The sequence below is a fragment of the Mytilus californianus genome, unplaced genomic scaffold (genome assembly GCF_021869535.1).
Source record: "Mytilus californianus isolate M0D057914Y unplaced genomic scaffold, xbMytCali1.0.p SCAF_4, whole genome shotgun sequence".
NCBI lineage: Eukaryota > Metazoa > Mollusca > Bivalvia > Mytilida > Mytilidae > Mytilus > Mytilus californianus.
In genome coordinates, this window is record NW_026262690.1 from 33,613,411 (window position 1) to 33,639,828 (window position 26,418).

Here is a 26,418-nt window from a genome sequence, read left to right on the forward strand (position 1 = left end):
TGTTTGTGAGAGCTCAACCCTTATCTGTTACTGATAAAGATGACAAGATAGCAACCAACAACACCACTGTGGCAGGTTAAACATGTTTGTTAGAGCTCAACCCTTACCTGTTACTGATAAAAATGACAAGATAGCAACCAACAACACCAATGTGGCAGGTTAAACATGTTTGTGAGAGCTCAACCCTTACCTGTTACTGATAAAAATGACAAGATAGCAACCAACAACACCACTGTGGCAGGTTAAACATGTTTGTGAGAGCTCAACCCTTACCTGTTACTGATAAAGATGACAAGATAGCAACCAACACCACCACTGTGGCAGGTTAAACATGTTTGTGAGAGCTCAACCCTAACCTGTTACTGATAAAACAATATTCAAAATTCTTACTGGTGTTACATTGATAAAAATCAGTTTGTTCAAAGATCAATAACTATACAATGATCATATCTAGATTTAAAGGCTCTATAAACTATATCCCTGTAAAATCTAGGATGTGACATCCCAATTGTAATAAGGTTTGTACAGGTACAGCCAAACTTCCAAACCAAATCTTTATGAAAGAATTTAGTAAAGGTTTTAAGAAATTTGTGGTAAAGAAATTCCTGACTAAATAATTCACCAGTTATACATGGATAATGTTTATCGAAATCTAAAACCTCACTACAAGCACAGGCATAGTGAACAAGTTTGGAAATATACACACACTTAAGAAGTTGCCTAAGGAATATCACTGTCCAAAAAATGAAAATGAAGAATAGTCTCTTTCTTGTAGAGAGTTCCCTTGTCAAACTAAAATATCCAAATCTAGTAAAGGACATGTATTGGCTTTTTATATAAGATTTATTTTAAATCAGTTCCCTCCTATGAAAAATGTCTGCAGTATAATAAGAGATTTCTTGATATTTTAATACAATAATATCAAGGTAACTGTGCGTTGTAAGTCTTATTAAATCTTTTAATTAAATGACTGCTGTTAAAACAATAGGAAAATAAAAACAAAAATATCTTTAAGAAAAATACAAGTGAATCTCCACTGAATTTGAAGTAATAATATTGTTCAGTATAAAGTTTTTAATCTGCAAAAAACTCTTCATATGGCACTCTAATGATATGTAATGTCATCTGATTTAAAAACTCTTTTATTCTTTCTATAATGTCTTGATGTTTCTTGGAACTATTTGAAATAGTTGCTACATTAGGTGGATCTTCAGTAGTCAAATGTCCAAACATAACAGTTACAGTTGTAAAATTTACACCATTTTCTCTCAATTCATCTACAAAAACTGATGGAGTTACTACATAAATGTTACTTGATTTTTTGTTTTCTGGAAAATCTTTTATTTCAGATAATCTCTGAGGGACTATTTTCAAGAAATGTTGAATATTACCACCTTGTATATCTAGTATTTGTGATTTTGAAGTTCTGCTTAGCAGAAGGCAATGTGGTGGCATGTATGTTCGGTGATAAACAAATTTATCGTGTATATCAAACAAAGATGTCCCAGACTTTAGATCCTTTTGAATGTGCAATAAACTTTGTATTACTCCACCCTGATGTAAAAATCCATATATAGGGGTCATAATAATATTAAAAAACAAACAAAAACATACAAATAATGTCTTCAGCTTTGATTTTTCCTGAATTTGTTCAATTCCAATCATAACTGCAAGAGGTAAAACGGGTAACAAAAATCTAGGTTCCTGATGTGGAAATGTTGATATCAGTATTACTGGTATTAAAAGCATAACCAATGGGAGGTAACTCTTGTGAAACTTCTCCTGTCTCCATAACAGTACTGAAAGATGTAAAAGTTTTTTATAAATAAGCAAAGTTAGAGGTCCAAATAAAAGAGGAAGATTGACAATGAAATGTAGATATCTTGGATGAATACCATGTTCTGCTAAATTAAGTGGATTCATATTGTACAACAGGAAATTATATGGTGTTATAACTACCCATCGAAGAAACGTTGTAAAAAAACACATCAACACTGAAGTCTTTTCTTTATCACACTGGCTCAATAACTCCTGGAAATTTTCGCCAAAATAAAGGGTATCAACTGCAGTAAGTGTTATAAATGAAACTGTTGCTCCTGCTCCAACAAACACTGCATGAGTAGTTATCTTTTCTTGTTTAGCCTCACAATACATCAAAGCTGGAAACAATGCCATTATGGCAAATGTAGGTCTGTTAAACATACCAGCCATTCCTACAATACCAATTAAAGTGGCCTTCACATAAAATGTTGTTGTTAATGACTTTGTGTAGTGTAATTTTGCTTCAGCATGTTTTATTATTTTAAAGCGATAATCTTTCATTGAAACTCGCTGCAGATTTTCCTGTTTCTCTTCTTCCTCCTCTTCAAATTTGGATTTGACGTAAAATTTAATAGTTCTATCTGTAAACACCAGGAGTAATAAAACAGCAAACAGTACTGCCTCAATACTGTTAGTAAATGTTCTTGTCATGTATGTCAGCATAACATAAGATGCTGCCATTAATCGTAATCCTATCTGCTCATTTAAATCAAAACACCTGCAAAGTTTGCATAAAGTATAATCTAACACCAGACTTAGAGATGCTATTACTAAACGAGGTATCACAATAATCCAGTATGGAGAAATCACTGCTGGTTCAAATTCTCCAAGAAGTTTCAAAAATTTCAGTGGCAACCCAAAAAAGATGTATATCAATGAGACACTTCTTATTGGAAGTACTGTATATTCCCATGGCTTGTTTACTTCAATGTTGAATATATCACCTAAAAAAAAATTGAAAACTATGTTTACAAAAATGTATAATATATAGATGATATCATTTCACGCACATAATAAGCTAGTTTGTCTAGCGAAATATTGTGTGAATCTATAAAATATAACAACTATTTTTATAACACTCAATAGCATGTTAAAGTGTCTTTGGCATTTCAAACTGATCCAAATCAAGATAGGTTGATGTTGATTGTTGCTATTCTTAGACTATATATATATATATATATACCATCTCATCCACAATTTTATTGTTTTTTGTTTGGTATTAAATTAATATTAAGATCCATTTCGTTAGATCTGGTGATCAATATATTTGGCAATCGCCAATGGTAGTCAGCAGGGTTTAAGAACATCAGTTGTTCGACCTGTTAGTCAAATGCGTTTTGTTAAAATAGATTTTTCACTTTTTTTGGTCTTTTGGAAGTTGTTTTTTGTGCTGTATTTAGACCCCTCTACCAAGAAATTTGTAGAGGTAGAAGGGTCTAGATACAGCACAAACAATATATATTCCTGAAGATAAATGATTTTTATAGTTCTTTCTTATGTTGTACTGTTACACCACTGTCCCAGGTTAGGGGAGGGTTGGGATCCCGCTAACATGTTTAACCCCGCAACATTCTGTATGTATGTGCCTGTCCCAAGTCAGGAGCCTGTAATTCAGTGGTTGTCGTTTGTTTATATGTTACATATTTGTTTTTCGTTCATATTTGTACATAAATTAGGCCGTTAGTTTTCTCGTTTGAATTGTTTTACATTGTCATTTCGGGGCCTTATATAGCTGACTGTGCGGTATGGGCTTTGCTCATTGTTGAAGGCTGTACGGTGACCTAAAGTTGTTAATTTCTGTGTCATTTGGTCTCTTGTGGAGAGTTGTCTCATTGGCAATCATACCACATCTTCTTTTTTATATTTAAGGTATATGACAAAACCATAATTCAGTAACTGGTTTTTGAGGGTGTATAAGGGGTTCATAAGTTTCAATGATCAATGCTGCCATTTTTGCCACTCAATCAACATTCCATGAGGATCCTTTGTAAAGAGCCTTTCAATTAAAGTTTTATAACATTTTTTCTTGTAGTGTTTCAGAAGAGAAGAGGAAAAAAAAGATTGCTTCTGGCAACTTTTTTTTTCATAAGATTTAAATGAAATGAGAAATTTTATGTAGGAATTTCCATAAATCATTCCTGACAAGTTTTGATAAAATTGTGCAAGATACGAAATGTGATTTTCTACAAGATTTCGATGGAAACTATGTTCTACCAAATTGATACAGTCATTTTCTACCTGATCAACATGTAACTTTTACATGCCATATGGATGCTAAAGTTTGTTATATATATACAATTCATCATTATCAAGATGTCTAAATAACTTAATAAAATACAAAACCCAATGTTATCTTAGCTTTAGCCTTTGAGTCTATGAGGAAGTTTTTATTTGAAATTACATGTATGTCCTGGTAGTGGGTTTCAAACAAACTGAATATCTGTAATCGTTTTGGAACATATTATTCTGTTAGAAAGAAATCATCACAGATGTCTTAATATTATTGTGTCAATGTTGCTCATACTTTGGTTCGTCAGGGGATGATTGTTTGATTCTGATAAGTGCTAATGGAATTTATTTATTTCCAAGTCAATGAAAGACTTATTGTTCAGTTTCTATTCTGTTATGAAACAATCTGTTAATCAACACCAAAGTCAAAAGGTAATATTATTATTATCATAACCAGGTGTAACATAAGGAAATAAAAATCAGCATGCTTTGCTGAAGTAAACAAACGATGGAAGTATAAAAAATACACTAAAAATATACTGGCAATAGACCTTTTTAGTCACTTGACAGAGAATGATGAACAGTCTTGTGTCCTTGGGTTTGTACTAAAGTCACACTTACTTACCTACCTCTGCAATTGTACATTTTAAGACATATTTATTTGTTTGTAATTAAATCCCATTTCTAAACAAACTTCTGTCAAAATACAAATTTTAAAAAAAAACTAGATTTATTCAAACACTATTAAATAATGTGACAGAATCAACTATGGCTGAACTGGGTTGAGGCTAATTGGTTTGTGGCTGAAACTTCTAGAAAGCCTTGCTATATTTTGTATACTCAATTATCTCCCCTTGTAGCTAATTTCTTGCATATCTCAAAATAATCTTTCTTCCTTCACAAAAGAATTTGTTCATCTTGCTTAATAAAACACTAATTATTCACACTTTTAATTTAAGTTTGAATATTTAGGTAGGGGCGCATTGCATTTGCGCCAATTTTTGCAAAATCCAATCTTTCATTTGCGCCAAAAAATAAAACTACATTTTTGCCATTTTGTAGGTAACATATAACGGAAAAGTTTAAAATATCCATTGCTACATCATGAATAAGATTTTTTTTAAGAGTATTCCCCCTGGGTAACTAAGTAAGTTCATACTCATTTTTCAATATAAAACTGAGAGTCACTTAGATTTTAAATTATATAGTGTTCACGTTTGAGGTGTCAAGATGGACATTGTCAATTCTGAGACAAATAGACCGTTAATTTTCTCAGAATTGGATTGTTGCATATTTTTCATGTTGGGCTGTTTATAGCCGACAATACGGTATGGGTTTTTGAAGGCCGTTTGGTTGACTTGTTTATAATGGCTTTCATCCACTTCATTTGAACTTTGGTGGATAGTTGTCTCATTGGCTATAGGTTATCCAGTGTAAATGAGAACATCCGAGCCGTTGCTTAAAAGTCTTGTGTCAGAAACAACTTTTGGTTTTACTCCAATGTATAGTGCTTTCTTTTAGGTTTTATGATCTTGTTAATTTATAACCGAACTGTGTTTTAATTTTATTATGAAAAGTCTCTTATTAAGAACGTATCAGTGTATAGTGCTTTCATTTTGGTTACGCTGACTGATTTCGGAGAATATGTTTTATTATGCAATCAAATACTGAGTTTAAACTGAGTTTTAAAGTAATAACTAAAAGTCCCTTTTTACTAAAACTATTCTTTATACTATTTACCTGTATTTACCTGTTATATTGGCGCAAATGAAATATAGTTTGTGGCCCAAATGAAAGATTATTTTGGCGTAAAAGCAAAGCACCGTTAGGTAGCAATACACCGTAATGCATGTGTTTTTTTTGCATTTTGGCTCCAATAACTTTTTTGTGTAATAAAATTAATTTTTAAATGAGGGTCTGAAAAAGGTTTACAGAATACAGAATAAAGGCTTTAAAAATTAATGAATAGAGAAAAATAAGCAAAAAAAATTAAGAATGGAGAAAAATAAGCAAAAAAAATAAGTAATAGAGTAATTAGGTGCTAAAGTATTTATAAAGAATAACTGTGGAAAATTTAAAAAAATAGGGGAATAAAATGCTGATTACAGAAATGAAGACATACAGAATAAAGAAATCGTCTAATTACAGAATAATTTAATAGTAAAGTAACTTTATAAGAATTTTACAGAATAATTTTTAAAGCTAAACAAAAATGCCCCCAAAAATTAAAGAATACAGTAATAATAGAGCCTTCATCCAGACCCTATTAAATAGATGATGAATTATATGAATAATGTTTACTTCCAACTATATTTATATGAAATTTTTTATGTATAAATTTTTGAACAAAAATTAAGCAAAAAGCACCAGATTTTTTAATTCTACTTTTGCTAGATAAAAGTCAATTGTATCAGAAAAGGTATCACTAAAAATTTTGTTACACATATAACATTTTCATGTCCTCTTTTTCGATATTTTTGGGCAAATAAATGTACTTGTCATGGATACACAAAAAAAGAAATTATATTTCACAATGATAACTATTGGAAATCAAATCCATGGAAAACACATTCTAATTTTATACGAATACGAATACGAAAGTTTTATTTTGATTCGGTTCACATATAACAATACAAACATAAGCTCTTAAGAGCTTTTTACCGAATATAAAGTTATTTATTTTTTTAACTTTTTATTGCTATCTTATCTAAGAGTATCAGTAAATATTTGTGGCTGAAAAGGTTTCTTTCTTACACATTGCATAAGGTTTAAAATCTAAGTCTTTCACTTTGAGGCTAAATGTTAATAACAATAATAATGTTTGTAAAGTAAGGGGAGACAATCAACTTACCTGAAATGACTTCTGTTGTTTGGAAAAACTCATCTGGGTGTATATATCCATACTGTGGTATAAAAACTAGTAAAAATCTCAGAACAAGTAATCCAATGTAAATAGGATCCATACCTGGAAAAAATTGATGATCATTTTTGACATGTTTAATAAAATCGATAATTTTCCAACATATGAATACATTTTGATACATTTTATGTACCTTTCATTATAACCATATAATTCTTATATGATTTGCAAATCTACAAATACTTGAATATGTTTGTCCTGTTAGAATTTTTTCCCTTGGTTTACACTTCCATATATTATGTTGCTGAAATGCCTTTTGTAACCTATTCTTGTGTGATTTGATACATAATGTGATATGCATGGGATCAATGGGTTCCAAGAAAATCAAATAGAAAAAAAAAATTATTTAACTCTTTTTCCTATTCTTATGCATAACAACAAAATAAAATGCACAAGAGCTTGGAAAATGTATAAAATAAAAATAAAATAATATTCCCCGTACTTTCATGAATGATCTTGCATGGCCCATTAACATCATGGCAAAACATGATGTCATAAGAATGAAAACTCTCAAGCTTGAGGTTATTCTGTTACTTGTACACTTCAAATTCAGATTAAGTCTCATTAAAATGGAGTTTTTAAGGTAGAAGTTGTTTCATTTTCAATTTAATTGCATTACATTAAGCAAACATTTATGGATTTCTGCAAGTCAATATGGCGGCTCACTCCTTAGTCTCGACATGTAAACTGTGGATTTGACTTCTAATGAAAAATCTTGTTAATGAAAAATAAAAAAAGTTTGTGTTTAGAATAATGAGGATCAATCATATCTTTTTAGAGGTTATTGGTGTGTAAACTGGGCCACTTACTTACAAACTTTATATTAAAGTCCTTCTATTCAGTTTGTGAGTTAATCACCACATTCTACAAATCAATAACCTTGAAATAGAAAAAAAAATCTTAATCTTATAATATCTTGCATTGAAGAATTCTGATCTTCCTATAAGACATTTAATTGCGATTTCCAGTTCCATCACTCCATATCAGGTGTAAATAGAGAAATTATTTAATCCAGTTTTATGCTATTCTGTAATACAAGAGGAACCAATACTTTCTTTTTAGCACATGATTTCTTCGTGTCTTTATACAAAAAAAGAAGACATAGTGTGATGACCAATGACACAACTATCCATAGACGAAAGGAATATGTTGACCTCTAGTCTTTTATTGTTTTGTTGTTTTGTTGGAATGCTGTACATGTATCATGCTGTTTATACCAAGCATCTCCTTTTATTTTATGGTATACAAATGTTTATATCTGAAATTATATTTTTTGCTTTTTTTTTAGTGACACAACATTGAATACAGAGGTCCTGGAGCAGACAATGTGATTTTAGAAGGTCCATTATGCTGCTATGACTATTTTTCTATCTTGAATGTGACAGAGGTTAGTGTTAGAATCTTATACCATGTATACTGAGGTCTATAATTAAAATCTTAAAATGATATTTTTCTTTCATGAATAGGGGATAATTATCTGGTAAGAAGGATGCAGAAATATGACACCATATATATATATATGAATTGGTCAGGGTATATTTCGTATATATAAACTAACCAATTACTAGACCTAACAAATCCTATAACAATTTAAGCACACACTAACTTAACCCTTTTACTTTAGCAGGTTGGGACCTAACCCCCTATATACCGTAGAAAGGCTTGTATAGTCCGCGGTTTTATTCTCCAAAATTGGACCTTCCAGACGGGGTGCGGACTATAGAGTACAATAAGCAAGAAATAAGAGAAAAATTTCAATTTCGCGGTCGAGGTGGTTTGTTTACGTTCCGCCATCTTTGTTATTTCTATTGTAGAGGGCGCTCTTATCATTTTTCAAACTAATAATTTTAACTCATCCATATTAATAAGTTATTTCTATTCAATATCAAATTAATACTGATAAATATAAAAACTAAACCTTTCATTACAAATTTCTCGTTTCTTTTCAATGCATTGGTTGAAATAAACTGGTATCTGCTCGATTGAAACGATACAAACATAGTGAAAAAGACAACCGTAAACCAGCTTAGAATTTGTAAACTACAAAACGAAATCGGTTATTGTTCGTTCCGTTTTGGTGTTTCATACTGACTAATATGGTTTGTATTAGCTTAAGACCCTTCAAACATTAATGTGATAGATATATTAAAGACTGTTTTACAAAAGGATGGAACTGTTTTGCTTTCAAAGTCGTATTATAGTGATATCTGTTATGTACGGATTTCGACTCTCACCGGTTAATTTCTTCTTTTACACGTGCTTTTTAAACTTCCTGTTTAAACATACACAAGTTTCTAAATTGTTTTTTAAGTGAATTAAACTTATTTTAACAATCATGAAGCGTTCTAGAATCATTAACAAGCAGTTTCAGCTTCTGTTTGATGATGGAAAACAGGTTTTTCCAAGAAAATACCGCAAACGACCGCACAGGATTTGAAATTACCGGAGTTTCATTAGACCTTTTCTAACAGTTACAAAAAGTTTTTTTTCCTAAAATTTCGTGGGGAGAAGGGGGTGCGGACTATGTACCACTGCGAACTATACAAGCCTTTCTACGGTAGTGATAATACATTTGTACCTGTATCGATTGATTACACTTCTATAGAGGGATAAAATTATTTAGACTGGATTTAAAGCAGAAAATGGCAAAAGGGCATTTTCTACTTATGGCAGTAACCTGCAATATTTGAGGCACAAATTGATCTCCTTATGGTGAATAGGGGGTCTTCATTAATATCCATAGAATTTTTTAATAATTTGTGAAAATGTAGTTTATATTATGCTTTTTTCAAAAATATAATAAAAAGTATGGGTCACCAGGCATTTTTTCATGCTACAAGTTGTGAAAAATTGTCAGATTTTGCATAGATTATGCATGGAAAACACAATTTTGTGTGATAAAAAGAAAATTACACCATAGAATTGTAAGATAAAATATGAGAAGATAGCTCTAATAATATGCTTTCAGATAAGAAAAAGAAAAAATGGGGTCACCAAATTTGTTTTCTTGCTACATAATAGAATAGGTAAATTCACAACACATTCTATTATAAAAGTTACTTTATCTGAGTTATCTCCCCTATTGTGGCAAAAGTTGAAAAAAAAAGATAAGGCCACAGACCACAATTAAATTCTCTATTAGTTCTTTATAACGTTTTGTTTCATTAAAAAAAATGCTCCGGTTCTTTTTGTCAAATATTTTGTGTGTGTAAAGTACAGTACTAGTCCAAACATATATCAAACATTCAGAAATATCGCTCCCCAGCATCTTACAAATTTAGCCAATACACATCCATACCCCTATGGACAAGTCAAGAGATGTTCCGAAAACTGTAAATATCACCTTTTTGCACCTGGCCTAATTACTCTTTCCATATCAAAATCAGTTAAAATACAACATCCAAAAGTTTATTTCACCTCTCTTCTTTCATTTCCATCCAAAAAAATCTAAGAAATGAGTGAGGAAGGGAAAGAAAAAAAATTAAGAAAAAATACACTCTAATTAAAAGGAACTATATTCGTGGACAACGAAAAGCGGGATCATTAATTGTGGTCTTTGGCCTATTAGGGGTCTAAACCTTGACCAATTCTAATAAAACTTGGTATGATTTAAGCTTAGTGTATTATGAAACAGTTTACAAAGTTTCAAAGCCATATGATACCAATTATAAAAATTGTGGCATTTTTTATATCTGAACTTTGGGTGCTGAATTGTGGCGTTGAATTAGAATAATTTCAACTATCAAATTTGGGCTTCTAAAAACCAAAATATACCAAAACTTACACTTTTTAATGTCTCTATGTATAAGTTATTACCTATTAAAAGCAACAGATAGCATACTTCATGTTTCAGACTTAAAAAAAATGGCCAGAAGTAAATTTCATATGGGCCTGTGCCAAAAAATAGAGGTTTTCAAATGAAGTGAGGCCTTATATGAAATGTAATATTTTTCACTTACCACAATTTTCTGAAGTTGCTAAGTTATAAAAAAACCTTTTACATGTTATAAATGTACTTTTAATGGAAATATAAGTTTCAAATAGCATAACACATGTGAATAAAATGGTCTTCAGCAATGTCAAGCTTAAAAAAACAGGTTGTCAATTTAGGTCGTTCCCCACCTTTGCATATTAAAAAGCATATAAATGATATGGGAGATGAAGATATGCTTCTTTTTGCTCAAATCTTTGCTCAGATATGATAAAACATGGAGCCTGGATGTAACAAGACTGTCACTTTCAACTATATATGTAGACAGTATGATCTAATGCAAAGTTATTTACTTTACTTTTTAAAACCGGCATGAAATTTCAGCCTCAAAAGGCCAATATTTTAACCACTAGCTATCAAACAAAAGAAAATAAAGGTAGTCTGTGAAACAGACAAGGTCAAACAACCAGTAATAAGTGCTTTTGATACAGTTTCAGTGAAATCTGCTAAAAGGAATTCAACTTGTATGTGCATAGAACCTCATTTTTCACTTGCTTCATACTGACCGTTAGACTAGGACCATTAAAGCAGCACATTTTGCACTCTTATTCTGATTTTATCTACTTTTTTTGTATGTTTAGTGTTCAAAAATGAGTTAAACATCTACATTAGGTACCACAAACACAAGTAGAAAATCAGAAAAACCTGTGAGAGAGAAAGTAAGCATGCTACTTTTGTAAAAATATTGAAACAACTGAAAAAGTTCAATTTTGGGCATGTAGGCTGAAATGTCACTTTTTTACAAAATTTCTATCAAATAAAAGTGGAAATCATTTATTCTCATGTAGTTTGACAAATTAATACCAATAGATCATTCAGGGAAGTTGTCAAAGTACAAATTCAATATTTCCTGAATTTCACCTCTTAGGCCACAGACCACAATTAAATTCTCTATTAGTTCTTTATAACGTTTTGTTTCATTAAAAAAAATGCTCCGGTTCTTTTTGTCAAATATTTTGTGTGTGTAAAGTACAGTACTAGTCCAAACATATATCAAACATTCAGAAATATCGCTCCCCAGCATCTTACAAATTTAGCCAATACACATCCATACCCCTATGGACAAGTCAAGAGATGTTCCGAAAACTGTAAATATCACCTTTTTGCACCTGGCCTAATTACTCTTTCCATATCAAAATCAGTTAAAATACAACATCCAAAAGTTTATTTCACCTCTCTTCTTTCATTTCCATCCAAAAAAATCTAAGAAATGAGTGAGGAAGGGAAAGAAAAAAAATTAAGAAAAAATACACTCTAATTAAAAGGAACTATATTCGTGGACAACGAAAAGCGGGATCATTAATTGTGGTCTTTGGCCATAAGATAAATTTATTTTATTAAAGTGTCATGTATTGATCTTACACAACAGTGAATATTTACAAGTACAATCACATAAAAAAAAAAGATCAGCACCCAGCCTTTAAAGACTTATGAGACACTATTATATACATATAAAACAGCTCAAGCATTGCAAGTTGTGTCACTTTAGTAGAAAACTAGGCATCCCAATTTTTAGTAAAGTGCAATAATTGATACCTATAATGTTATATAATAATTTTATCCCTTAATAGAAGGGTTATCACTCTATGCATCTATGCTGGTATTATCACCATATAGTCATAATACAGTCAGGGGCAAATTACGTGTACAAGTGTATTTTATTTACTGGTACTGGTAAATTATTTTGGAGGAAGAGACTGTATATCCTTAAGACATTCAGATAATTTTTACTTATATATGTAAAAAAAGTCTTATTTTCTTCTACTCTTGAAGGGAGCTATATATTTTTGAAGGCCTTGCACAGTTACTAAAAAGCCCCCGGAAGCTCCTGGATTTTAGGGTTTTAGACCCACAAATATTAACTGAAAATATTGAATGTTAAGGTGTAGTCAAAAGCATTTTTGTTAGATACAAGTTGGATAATTTTGTGAAAAAATATATATTGTCCCTCAAAGAAACTGTAAAAACCAAGAGATTCCAGAGGGATAAAAAGTTATATTTACTAAGACCAGTGTCTTGCCTACTTTAAAAATATAATAAATTTTTGAGAACTTTAACTGCAGACTGTATGTAATGTTAACTGGAAGAAAAACTAAGTCCATATATAAGTAATATACGGAAAAACAGGAAATATATTTTTTTTAAATTTCCTTCTAGATACTAGCTTTTGATCATAATCAAGCTTCTGTCCAAGTTTGGTAGAAATCCAGGATAGTTAAAGAAAGTTATTGTAATTTTAAAAACTTTAACCACAGAGTGAATGTAATGTTAACTGGCAGAAAAACTAAGTCCATTTATAAGTAAAATACGAAAAAAAGGATTTTTTTTTACAAAATTTACCTTTGGATACTATCTTCTGATCATAAACAAGCTTCTGTCCTAGTTTGGTAATAATCCAGGGTTGTTTAAGTTTTGGTGGGGTCCGTGTTGTTTTTGTAACCCTATTTGTGACATTTTGTTCACGCATCATTGTCAGTATAATGCATCTGGAAATTGATGTGACTGTCGTACAAGTGAGAGGTTTAGCGCTATAAAACCAGGTTCAATCCACCATTTTCTACATTTGAAAATGCCTGTACCAAGTCAGGAATATGACAGTTGTTGTCCATTCGTTTGATGTGTTTTATCATGATTTTGCCATTTGATTAGGGGCTTTCCGTTTTGAATTTTCCTTGGAGTTCAGTATTTTTGTGATTTTACTTTTTATTAAAATTTCAAAAACTTTAACCACACAGTGAATATTTCTGGACGCCGCCGCCGCTGCCGCCGACGACGACAGAATGTAAAGATCGCTATGTCTTGAGTTTGTGACAAAAGTAGCAGGCTCGACAAAAACCACACCATTAAAAATTGTTTGGAGATGAGATGTAAACAATATATTCAGGTTAATATAGTGGGTACCCAGGTTAGGGCAGGATGGTGCCTTCAAATTAGTTTAGCCCAGCCACATTTGGTATGTGCCTGTCCCAAGTCAGGAGCATGTAATTCAATGTAATGGTTATCGTTTGTTGCTGTATCAAATTTGTTTTTCTTTCATTATTTTGTACATAAATCCGGCCGTTAGTTTTCTCGTTTGAATTGTTGGTATGGATATGAATTATTAAAAGAGTCAGAGTCAATCTCTCTCACCAACAAAAAAGCAAGCCTACTGTCAATTACTTTATCAATAGCCCCGAAATTTGTTCAGTTGTCATTGTATTTTAACCCGGCACATGACACTGAAACTGCGTTGATTCAGCGGAGGAATTAGTCACAGGCATTGTCAATTCTGCGTTGCATTGTAAATAGCAGATTACCCTGCAGACAAAATATTCATCTGCTATAAAAAGAGGGGAAATAAAGCGCTGGTGATGGGAATGAACGCCGGGAGTCTTAGAAGTGATATCGACTCGTTGACTTCTACAACTTTTTGTTTATTTAACCGCACAGTGCCATTGGCAAAGTGAAGGGGAATATAAAATTGAATTTTATACATTAATCTAAAAATTAATTAGCAAACCAGAAAAATTCTGTTTAGGCATGTTTTGACCTTTCAAAACTTAGAATTTAAGGGGTTGTAAATATAATTTTTTGGACAAGATTAAGGGGAGATAATTCAAACCTTGCAAATAAAATAAAAATCTTACAAAATTACTTATACCAAGGCTGTGTATAGTAAAACATGTGTTATAGTAGTCTCAGGTTATACTTAGTTTAGTATAGCTCTATGTGGGTTTGGACCCCTAACCTAAAGCAAAAGAAATCCAATTTTTAAGTTTCCGTAGTCAGGTTATTTCAAATGAGCCTATATATACATTTGTACATGCCTTTTTTTTTATATTTTATGAAATCATACTCTGGGTATATTAATGCTTATCCATTATAATGATGCGATCAGAAAATATTGACCAGTGTCGTTTTGGTAGCTTCAAACAAGTCTTTCTGTAAGTACTGTACTCAATCCGGATTTTCTTTAAATTTACAAAGAAAATATTACTTCCGGTTAAGAAAACTACGCTATTCGCCGGTGTTCAACATGTCAGGGACAGTTTTAACGTCCTTAAAAAGAAAATATTCACATGCAGTTGGACTAAGTTCTTACAGAGACCAACATTTTAAGGTAGAAATTCAGGAAATAAAAAAATTTCCACAGGTTAACTGAACATGTCCTTGTTCTCGTCTTCATCATATGCATGTTCATTGTTGTAAACATCCTTTAACATGGACAATGCGCTCAGGCTCTTGTTTCTATCAATGAGAAAGTCGACTATCCATACATAAAAGATGGATGGTAAACTTTTCCACTGATAGAAACACGTGCCTGTGTCAATGTGATTGAAAAACAGATCTTCCACAATTCACCAACAAATATCATGCACTGCAAAGTACTTCTATTCTGACTGTATCCGGAGAGCATGATTCTTCTTACAAAATCACTTTGTTTACTCCGGGACTCGAACCTGGGACTTCTGTGTTATAAGGCAGCACTTTAACAGACTGAGCTAAAGAATACTTCCCTAGCTCAACCGCTTACTGCTGGCTAAGTACATGTATCTACAACATATACTAAGGGAAGCAATCCCGTCACACTTCCCCCACCTCAAGAGTCATTATACTATAATGATGATATCTTCAACACTTCCCTGGTTAGATATTTAGGGCCCGGCCCAATGGCGGACTCCCTATAGTGATCAGTCTGTCCATCCATCTGTCAGTCCGTCCGTCCGTCCATCCATCCGTCCTTAACAAATTGTGTCCGCTCTATATCTAGAGAACCGTTATGATTTCAAAGTTTATACTTGACATGTATATTAACCAACACCAGAGGGTGTTTCATAATGTATGTACAACTTCCTAGGTCAAAGGTCAAGGTCAAAAAATTTGGTTTTAGTTGACAACCCCATGTCCTATGGTAAAGATCATGTCCGCTCTATATCTTGAGAACCGTTATGATTTCAAAGTTTATACTTGAAATGTATATTAACCAACACCAGAGGGTGTGTCATAATGTATGTACAACTTCCTAGGTCAAAGGTCGAGGTCAAAAACTTTGGTTTTAGTTGACAACCCCATGCATGTCCAATGATAAAGATACAAATTTTTTACCACACATTATTCACAGCGGGGCCCACAGAAATGGCTCCCATCTTAATGATATCTAGTTTTTCTAACTGTGGGTTTTTATCATGTTTATTGTTGGGTGCCGAATGTAATCGGAGAGCAAAATTCTTCTTGTGAAAGGAGTCTCTTTGAGTATAAATAAAATAGGAGACTTCCTAGATTTCAGATGGTTTATTACCAGAGAATATAAACTTTGAAATAACAAAATTATAAACATTTATAATAGTTCAATATAACATAGAATATATTATTCACATATTATATCACAGACGGTTATAATTCGGTTTAAACAATTTCTAATGCCGAAAGTGTTACTATAAACATTAGATACACATTTACTATGGAATGTTCATTCATTCAATTGTGTAGTGAAAACAATCAATGAAATAATGCTCCAAATTTTTTTAGGATGGCATCTGCCATCAGTACAAATCCTAAGGATCCTGTACACAATTTATACCCAAAATCAGGTACCGATTTACATACATAAAAAATCAAATTATGTATTTCATCATACTTATGGCTATCATGGTACAAATATTCATATAAATGGCAACATTTTTCCCTTTGAGACCATAGTTCAAATGACAACTTGATACAAAGATATTGGCCTCCATAAATCCTACTTTTCACGGCAATTAACTTTTAACTAGACGTAGATGATATTTCAGTCATTTGGCAATGTGTTGTCATTTATACCCGAATGTTTTCGCAAGGACAGCAAATATCTTGAAATCCAAAGTTTTTTTTTTTTTTCACTGAAAATTGATATTTGTTTTGGGGATATGATACCCATTTATGAGGATCTTCCTCTGGTCCCCAACCTAGATAAGTCTTCACTCCTGCTTACTGATAATTAACATGATTAAACAAGATTATATTTTGACCTATATTTTGTTTGTTATTACATGCATACTGAGGTTGAAAACTTACAACATGTAAAATGAATTTATTTAATGAAATTTTGTTTGTCACATGAATTTTAGGGAAACAGAACAGACCAAGAACGCCTCTTATTGTTGAGCACAACATTATATGTTGGTAACCTGTCTTTTTATACAACGGAAGAACAGATCCATGAACTCTTCTCAAAATGTGGAGACATCAAAAGAATTATCATGGGGCTTGATAAAGTCAGAAAGACACCATGTGGATTTTGTTTTGTAGAGTATCCTTTACAAATTATATCATTTTAAAAATTGGAAATTTCATGCATGACTCAGAACTCAAATTTTATATCTAGTACAACTGTACAATATTGTATGCCATGTATGTGCTTTATTTATAAATTATGAAAATAAGTTTTTTTAGTCCTCTTAGGGATATTGTGCTGATATTTTGGTTTTAATTGTGTAATGTAGAGTTAGTAATAACATCTATTTGATAAACATGTATCTTTGTAACTGTTGACTTACTTTTGACTTAGACAATTACATAAAAATGTCAGTTTTCTGTTTCCTTTTTAGCACCCTTAGCAGATATGACTGTTCTTAAGTAGTTTCAGCTCACCTATAAAGGTCAGTAAGCATTTGGTTAATCTACTATTTCTTGGGGTTATCATGGTTATATGTGAACCAAATTTTTAGGATTTCACAGATACAATTTTCTCTATGCTAAAAATTTGGAACTCGTGATAATAAATGAAAACAGTTTGTGGAATTTCTTGTAGCTGCCCATAGAGAAGTTTGTCTCTTGTAGCTGGCCATAGTGAAGTTTGTCTCTTGCAGCTGCCCAAAGTGAAGTTTGTCTTTTGTAACTGCCCGTAGTGAAGTTTGTCTCTTGTAGCTGGCCATAGTGAAGTTTGTCTCTTGTTGTTGCCCATAGTGATGTTTGTTTCTTGTAGCTGCCCCATAGTTAAGTTTGTCTCTTGTGTCTACCCATAAAGATATTTGTCTCTTTTATCTGTCCATAGTGAAGTTTGTATCTTGTAGCTGCCCCATATTGAAGTTTGTCTCTTGTAACTGCCCACAGTGAAGTTTGTCTCTTGTAGGTGCCCCATTGTGAAGTTTGTCTCTTGTAGATGGCCCATAATGAAGTTTGTCTCTTGTAGCTGCCCATAGTGAAGTTTGTCTCTTGTAGATGGCCCATAGTGAAGTTTGTCTCTTGTAGCTGCCCATAGTGAAGTTTGTCTCTTATAGATGGCCCATAGTGAAGTTTGTCTCTTGTAGCTGCCCATAGAGAAGTTTGTCTCTTATAGATGGCCCATAGTGAAGTTTGTCTCTTGTAGATGGCCCATAGTGAAGTTTGTCTCTTGTATATGGCCCATGGTGAAGTTTGTCTCTTGTAGATGGCCCATAGTTAAGTTTGTGTCTTGTAGCTTCCAATAGTGAAGTTTGTCTCTTGTAGATGGCCAATAGTGAAGTTTGTCTCTTGTAGCTTCCAATAGTGAAGTTTGTCTCTTGTAGATGGCCCATAGTGAAGTTTGTCTCTTGTAGATGGCCCATAGTGAAGTTTGTCTCTTGTAGATGGCCCATAGTGAAGTTTGTCTCTTGTAGCTTCCAATAGTGAAGTTTGTCTCTTGTAGATGGCCCATAGTGAAGTTTGTCTTATGTAGATGGCCCATAGTGAAGTTTGTCTCTTGTAGATGGCCCATAGTGAAGTTTGTCTCTTGTAGATGGCCCATAGAGAAGTTTGTCTCTTGTAGCTTCCAATAGTAAAGTTTGTCTCTTGTAGGCACCCATAGTGAAGTTTGTCTTTTGTTGCTGCCCATAGTGAAGTTTATCTCTTGTAGCTGCTCCATAGTGAAGTTTGTCTCTTGAAGCTGCCCATAGTGAAGTTTGTCAGTCTAAAGTTATTGTAAAATAAATGTTTTCAACAAAGTTTTTCTTATGGTTTGTATTGATGATATGTTTCCTTAACCATATAAGATATTATACCAGGGAAGATTCAGAGAATGCCATCAAATATATAAATGGAACACGATTAGATGACAGAATTGTGAGAACAGATTGGGATGCAGGATTTAAAGAAGGCAGGCAGTATGGACGTGGTAAAAGTGGTGGACAGGTTTGTTTATTAAACATTGTTATAAATAATTATTAATTTATATATTTATACATATGTATAATGCATTGTACAAAATGTAGAGTGTGATCAGTAGATTTTAAGTAACTATATGTCTAGCACTGAAAGACTGTTTATGTGGGACAGTATAAAGATTTTTTCCATCATACACTTGATCAAATAAGTTGCAAACTAGAAAAAGTCTGAATAGATAATTTCTTTAACTTCACTGTCAATTTTACTTTATCAGTACAGAAAAGTCATACCTGATTGTCTCTAAGGTGCTGTACTATATAGCAAAATAAGCTTGTTCTCTGTATAAGCAAAGATTAACTTCAAGGGAATCTTTCTATGATGTGATTTGCTGGGAATTTTTAGAGTATTTTTTATGAAAAAATGAATTCTGAGAACTAATTAAAATAGTACATATTTAAACAATAATTTAGGTAAAATGGTTGGATTTCATTTTTGTCAAAAAGCGAGACATAGTTATGCTGTTTCCGGTGGCAACGGCGTCAACAATGTATTAGTTTGTGATTAGGTCTAGTTTAAGGTGAACCCCTAGTGATTAGTCAATGATATTTGGTATGCAGTTGTATTAGCACTGGCACATCTCAATTCAATAGAGATTATTTGGCCCTGCCCCCTCACGCTCAGTCATGGTCTATTGACTTTGAAACTTTTGCTTAGTTTACATGTATTAGTTTGTGATTAGGTCAGTTTATGGGGAACCACTAGTGGTAAGTCAATGATATTTGGTATGCAGTTGTATAAGCATTGGCATATCTCATTTCCATGGAGATTATTTGGCTCTGCCCCCTCTGTCATAGTCTATTGACTTTAAAACTTTTGCTTAGTTTACATGTATTAGTTTGTGATTAGGTCAGTTCAAGGGGAACCACTAGTGTTAAGTCAATGATATTTGGTATGCAGTTGTATAAGCATTGGCATATCTCATTTCCATGGGGAATATTTGGTCCCGCCCCCACAGTCATGGTCTATTGACTTTGAAACTTTTGCTTAGTTTACATGTATTAGTTTGTGATTAGGTCAGTTCAAGGGGAACCATTAGTAGTAGGCCAATGTTAATTGGTATGCAATTGTATGCATTAGCATATCTCATTTCCATGGAGATTATTTGGCCCTGCCCCCTCACGCTCAGTCATGGTCTATTGACTTTGAAACTTTTGCTTAGTTTACATGTATTAGTTTGTGATTAGATCAGTTTAAGATGAACCGCTAATGTTAAGTCAATGATATTTGGTATGCAAATTCATTGGAATTTGAAAGTCTCGTTTCCATGGAAATTATATAGCCCAACTCCCTCATCATGGTTCATTGACTTTGAAACTTTTACATACTTTACAAGTCAATGTTTGTGTTTAGGTTTGTTCAAAGGGAATGCCTTATGATAAGTCTATGGTATTTGGTATGCAGTTGTATTAGCATTGGCACATCTCATTTCCATGGAGATTGTTTTGCCATGTACCTTCAGTCATGGTTCATTGACTTTGAATATTTGCATAACTTATATGTTAAAGTATTGCTATTTGGATTTCAACATTTGCATTATCAAAAATACAAAAAGGCGAGACATATCTCTTTAACAGTTTTTTTTTTTTTTTTTTTATAATGAAGACTGCAAATATATATTTTAAATGAATCTTTATGTGGAAGTTATTCTTTCCCTTATATTTTTATATTCTATACATCTAAAGATTGTAATACAGAGCTTTGAAGCTCTTTTGTTTAATTTACTGTTGGTCATTTGAACCACATAGACTGGTTTTACATTACACATTAGACCGTTTGAAAGTCCAACCCTAAAATATATGTGCTTCATAGATCAGAAATAATTACATTCAATATATGGGGATTTGACTTTGGACACAAATTCATGTGATAAGAAGTGCTTTTATTTTAAAGACATATATATCTGCAAAGAGTGTGTTGGTAAGTCATGTTGCATGGAAGGTATGGTGTTGTACCATTCAAAAGAGGTTAGGAAAATGAATTCCAGACTGTTGTATGTATGTAACTTTACACTTCAGGTTCGAGATGAATACAGGACAGATTTTGATGAAGGTCGGGGTGGTTATGGACAGATAATACAGACAAAAATAAGAACCAAGGATTCAGTGTAGATGGCAGATTTAAGTTCTCTAGTTATTGCCATACACATGTACAGCTAGAAATTCTAGCTTAAGTTTAAGCCTTGTTGCTTATTTTTGTTGACAAACATTAGAAACAGCATTGAAATGACTCTGTTGTCTTCAGTCAACATGTTGAATGTAGAGAGGTCATTTCCACTCAACACGTTACAAATTGGTGTATATAAATAAATGTATGTTAGATTTACCATTGAAACATGGTTTAAAAGTACATCATCAGGAACCTCTTCAGTAATTGTCTTATATCATTTCCTAATGCTTTTTGTTATTTAGAGGATTAGGTGTTGATGGGAGATCTTTGTTCATTTTTTTTAAACCTTGAAGGATTGAGAGATTGGACATTTTTGTGTAGACCTTTGATTATGGTTGGAATCTATTTGTTGTTCCCTACAAAATGTTTGGTTGTTTGTGTTGTTGGTTTGCTGTCTCATTGACATAGAGCCCTCTTCTCCATTAACTCAAGGTTGAGCTACATAAGGCCCACTACACAATTCAGTTAGGCATTCCAAAAAAATATAACATACTTAAAGTGAATAATTATCAAAAACAATTTTGTTAACTGAAAATATTCAGCAATGGTTAAATCTGCATTCCATATTTAACCAAGTACAAATGGATTTTTTTTAATCTTTGTGAAAAGTGTGTAAAAGGTGGTATCCCACATTGGTATTATATTAGTAGGGTTTTCTATACGTATTGGATTTTGAATAAAACAGCTTAGCATATTCACTGTGCTAAACATCACATGCTTTTGACTGTGTAATAACGGTAAATTGTTTGACTTACAATTGGTTTCAGTAAATGATAGTCATTAAATACATTTCTCTTTCTCAGAATATGGAATAAAACAATTGTCTTTTGTTTCGATAAATATGTGGTTTAATTGACTTTTGAATAACTCAGTGATAATCACTTTGGCCGATGGCATCAGTGAATATCAGTTTTTCAAAAGTCTATAAAACCACATATTTACCTCATCAAAAGACAGTAATTGTATATTATTACTTCTTTTCATTTTAAACCATTTGTTAATTTTTAGTTGGGAGTATTATTTTGTTTTTAAATTAAAGGTTTGAATTAGAATCAAGATGTCTGTACTTGTATTTATCTCTCTGTTGAAATAAGCATTATCTAACTATGTCTAGATTAGAACTGTGACTCATTTCACAAAAAAACTTACAATAAGAATTGATCATAAGTTATACTGAAATGTTCATGACTTAAGAGTACTTACTCGTAAGATTTAATGTAAAAAATCCCCAGATTATGATTTCTGTCAAAATGTTCTAAAAAAAATTCCACAATTTCTTTTTTTAAGATTAAAATCACATCATAATGTTCAAAATAAATTGAACAATATTTTATGTTAAACATCTTATCATCTGTATATATATACATTTTATCTTCACTTTTCATACATAATCATACAACTTGTGACACCTGGGAAGAATTCTGCCAATCCCAAAGTTATTTGAAGAAATGAATGTGATGTTAATGAGTTAAATATTTTAAACAATGTAAAAGTATAGAAAATTTATTGTATTTTCATTCATTTTTCACCACGCTCAGCTATGTGAAAGTGGCAACATTAAAGTAGCATAATGTTGAAAAGGTTTGACATGACAAAGACTAATTTAATCAAATTTCAACAGAAAATTTTGAAAGGAACAGGGGGAACATGATTTCCATTAGCTTTAAGACCACAAAGAAAATAACACACGAAAGGGGATTCGTTACATTAAATCCACCCCAAATTATTAACCTTTGACTTAAATTTACTTCATTCACTCATGGTTAGCATGTCAAACATAAAAACATCACAATGAGCAAGAATAGTGCTAGATAACAATACAATAGATTTGTTATCTGAATTTCTAATAATGATATAATCAAATATTTCCCACTTGAACAAATATGGAGATTTTTAGCTTTGTATGCTGTGCTAACTTGCTATTAAAACTCATATTTTAGCTTTATGTTGATATTTGACAATATTCACAAGTAGAAAATCAGATAATATATACTTATTTGAACATAAATTTGTCTGAATTATATTTTATGAATAAAAGTACAAGTTAACTGTAAATGAGCTAAATGTATTTCATTTATCAGGTGTGTTTGGTTATCAGGTGTGTTTGGTTATCAGGTGTGTTTGGTTATCAGGCTAAGGTTCCATGGCAACCAGTTCATTTGAGTTATCATTAATTTTTGTATATATAATTTTTTTACAGTTTAAGTTTAATTAACAAATGGGAAGACATGGAAAATACAAAAAAAAATTATTATTGCTCTATCAGATCACTTATTTTTCACATGCTCTGTGTTGATTGTTTATCAATGTCACAATCTGGTAAACTTTGGCAACAAACTTTAAAAGTTAGTTAGCACGATCAACAAGCACTGAATAAAAATTTACTTGTCTATAATGTGCTACAGATTCGTAATAAATGTAAAATACATGCATACAGGACTAGTATATATGCAGGCATTGGTTCAATAATTTCGATAACATTATTATTACAAGAAACTCGTTTCATATGACTTTAATCAGAATTGTAAAAACATCCTTTAGTTATATTTTGAAAACTATTTCAAATTTTGTAATACATATATATATTAGGGTTTTGGTCCTGCATAAAATCTTTGATTTTGGTGCAAACCTGAAATTCATAATGGCTGTTATCACAGATTTTCCACATCAGCGATCATCATTTGCTCTAAATTTACTGGACCGAACAAATCCAAATTGGCAGGATTATTCACTTAAGGACTCACATTCATAATTTTGATTTTTGTCTCGCCTGCGATGAAAGTCGCAGAATGCGATGCATAGGTATTACAATCCGGTGGAGACAGCTTAAACTATTTGTGTAAAGCTTTATACTTCAGAAGGAACAAGACCTGGATGCTTCATACCTTGTATAAAAATACCTTATGTTACGAAGTTTTCGTCTTTTATATGTCTTTTGTCCTTGATCTCATTTCATTGTTTCAGGGACTGTTTGAAAAAAAGGTGTACATGTCCCACTGGCAGGTTTCATCTGACCTTGACCTCAATTTCATTGTTCATTGGACAATGTTTAGTTTTTGTTGTTTGGGTATATCTCAAGATACTGTAAGCAATAGGTCCACTTAATTTGGTGTATGGAATGCTTGTAAGGTGTACATGACTGTCTGGCAGGTTTCATCTGACCTTTACCTCATTTTTATGGTTCATTGGACAATGTTCAGTTTTTGTAGTTTGGTCTTTTTCTCAAATATTATAAGCAATAGGTCAATTATATTTGGTGTATGGAACTATTGTATGGTATACATGTCTGTCTGGCAGGGTTCATATGACCTTGACCTTATTTTCATGGTTCATTGGTCAGTGATAAGTTTTCGTAATTATAAGTGGTGTATGGAATAATTGTAAGTTATACATGTCTGTCTGGCAGGGTTCATATGACTGTGACCTCATTTTCATGGTTCATTGGACAATGTTTAGTTTTTGTAGTTAGGTCTATTTCTCAAATATTATAAGCAATAGGTCAATTATATTTAGTGTATGGAACTATTGTATGGTATACATGTCTGTCTGGCAGGGTTCATATGACCTTGACCTTATTTTCATGGTTCATTGGTCAATGATAAGTTTTCGTAATTATAACTGGTGTATGGAATATACATGTCTGTCTGGCAGGGTTCATATGACCTTGACCTTATTTTCATGGTTCATTGGTCAATGATAAGTTTTTGTAATTATAACTGGTGTATGGAATAATTGTAAGTTATACATGTCTGTCTGGCAGGGTTCATATGACCGTGACCTCATTTTCATGGTTCATTGGTCAATGTTAAGATTTTGTTGTTTGATCTGTTTTTCAGTTAATCAGATACTATTAGCGATAGGACCACTATATTTGGTGTATGGAATGATTGTAAGGTGAACATGTCTGTCTGGCATGGTTCATCTGACCGTGACCTCATTTTCATAATTTGTAAGATTATGTGATACTTGTAGTAAAACCTTCATATTACAGACTCAACATAAGGGAGCTACCATTTGGTTTTTATGGGGGGGGGGGGGGGGGGAGGGGGCTAGAATGAAATTTGAAAAAATAGGCAGGACAGGAGTTTTGAGTAAAAAAAAGGCAGGATGAGACACTTGCAAAAAAAAAGTCAGGATGACAATCTAGGTAAATAAAGTCAGGATAAACTAAAAAAAAAAAAAGGCAGGACCGAATAGAGTGAAAAATAAAAAGGCAGGACAGAGATTACAGCTTAAAAAAAAATGCTGGACAAAATTTTTCATCCTAGCCACCATCCCCCCCATAAATATCAAATGGTAGCTCCCTAAGATTCAATGATAAGTAAAACAGGCTAGACATTCAGCATGTGCACTCTAGTTTTCAATATGGCTGCTATGGTGGGAACCTGAAATTCATAATGGCTGTTATCACAGATTTTCCACATCAGCGATGATGCATTTGGTCATTTGCTCTAAATTTACTGAACCAAATGAATCCAAATTGGCAGGATTATTCACTCACATTCATAATTTTGATTTTTGTCTCACCTGGGACGAAAGTTGAGAATGCGATACAAAGGTATTACAATCCGGTGGAGACAGCTTAAACTATTTGTATAAAGCTTTATACTTCAGAAGGAACAAGACCTAGATGCTTCATACCTTGTATAAAGATACCTTATGTTATGAAGTTTTCGTCTGTTAAATGGTTTTGATATGATACACACAAATTAAGATGATAATTATAATGCTATTACTTGGAGTCTGTCCTCGTTTATCATAAACTGTTTCAAAGATCTTCTATGAAACTTTCAAAAAATCGAAAATGCCATAAAGTTCAGGTCAATGTTTACTTTTAAACACTATGTTATGTCTGCAGATGAATCAAAATAAAAAAAACATACAAAAATCATTAATGTTCTTTCGACGTTGCTTACCATATGTTATTGCTTTGGTTCTGATGAAAAGCCTACTTCTGCTATTTGGGCAAATTAAATCCAGGGGAGGGATTCAGGCTCCTTGGAGCCTCTTTTTTTTTTTAAGGTGGATGGGATTCACTCAGGGAATTATAATATAAGAGCATTTGTGGTGCTTAAATGCTTTTAGTGTTGTTTGTTGTTGTTTTCAATTTTTCTTCTGAATGAGGAGAGGGGTTGTGAATTACTGTCAGATG

The 26,418-nt window shown here is 32.3% G+C and overlaps 2 protein-coding genes and 1 long non-coding RNA gene across 3 annotated transcripts; 1 reads left to right on the forward strand and 2 right to left on the reverse strand.

The window, feature by feature from the left end:
- Window positions 1-824: 824 nt before the first annotated feature.
- Window positions 825-7,013, reverse strand: LOC127737941 (GPI mannosyltransferase 4-like). The gene is made up of 2 exons (XM_052248907.1): window positions 6,902-7,013; window positions 825-2,765 (listed from the first exon to the last, which is right to left on the reverse strand). Exons 1-2 carry the CDS (start codon window positions 7,011-7,013, stop codon window positions 1,075-1,077), a joined length of 1,803 nt encoding a protein of 600 aa, XP_052104867.1. The 3' UTR covers window positions 825-1,074.
- A 7,916-nt stretch (window positions 7,014-14,929) lies between these two features.
- Window positions 14,930-23,321, forward strand: LOC127737954 (nuclear cap-binding protein subunit 2-like). The gene is made up of 4 exons (XM_052248926.1): window positions 14,930-15,060; window positions 17,048-17,229; window positions 18,929-19,067; window positions 21,116-23,321. The coding sequence occupies exons 1-4, from the start codon at window positions 14,977-14,979 to the stop codon at window positions 21,206-21,208; spliced, it is 498 nt and encodes a 165-aa protein (XP_052104886.1). The 5' UTR covers window positions 14,930-14,976; the 3' UTR covers window positions 21,209-23,321.
- On the reverse strand, window positions 22,846-25,949 carry LOC127737963 (uncharacterized). The gene is made up of 2 exons (XR_007999896.1): window positions 24,832-25,949; window positions 22,846-24,575 (listed from the first exon to the last, which is right to left on the reverse strand). It is a non-coding gene; the product is annotated as an uncharacterized LOC127737963 (long non-coding RNA).
- Between the last annotated feature and the right edge of the window lie 469 nt (window positions 25,950-26,418).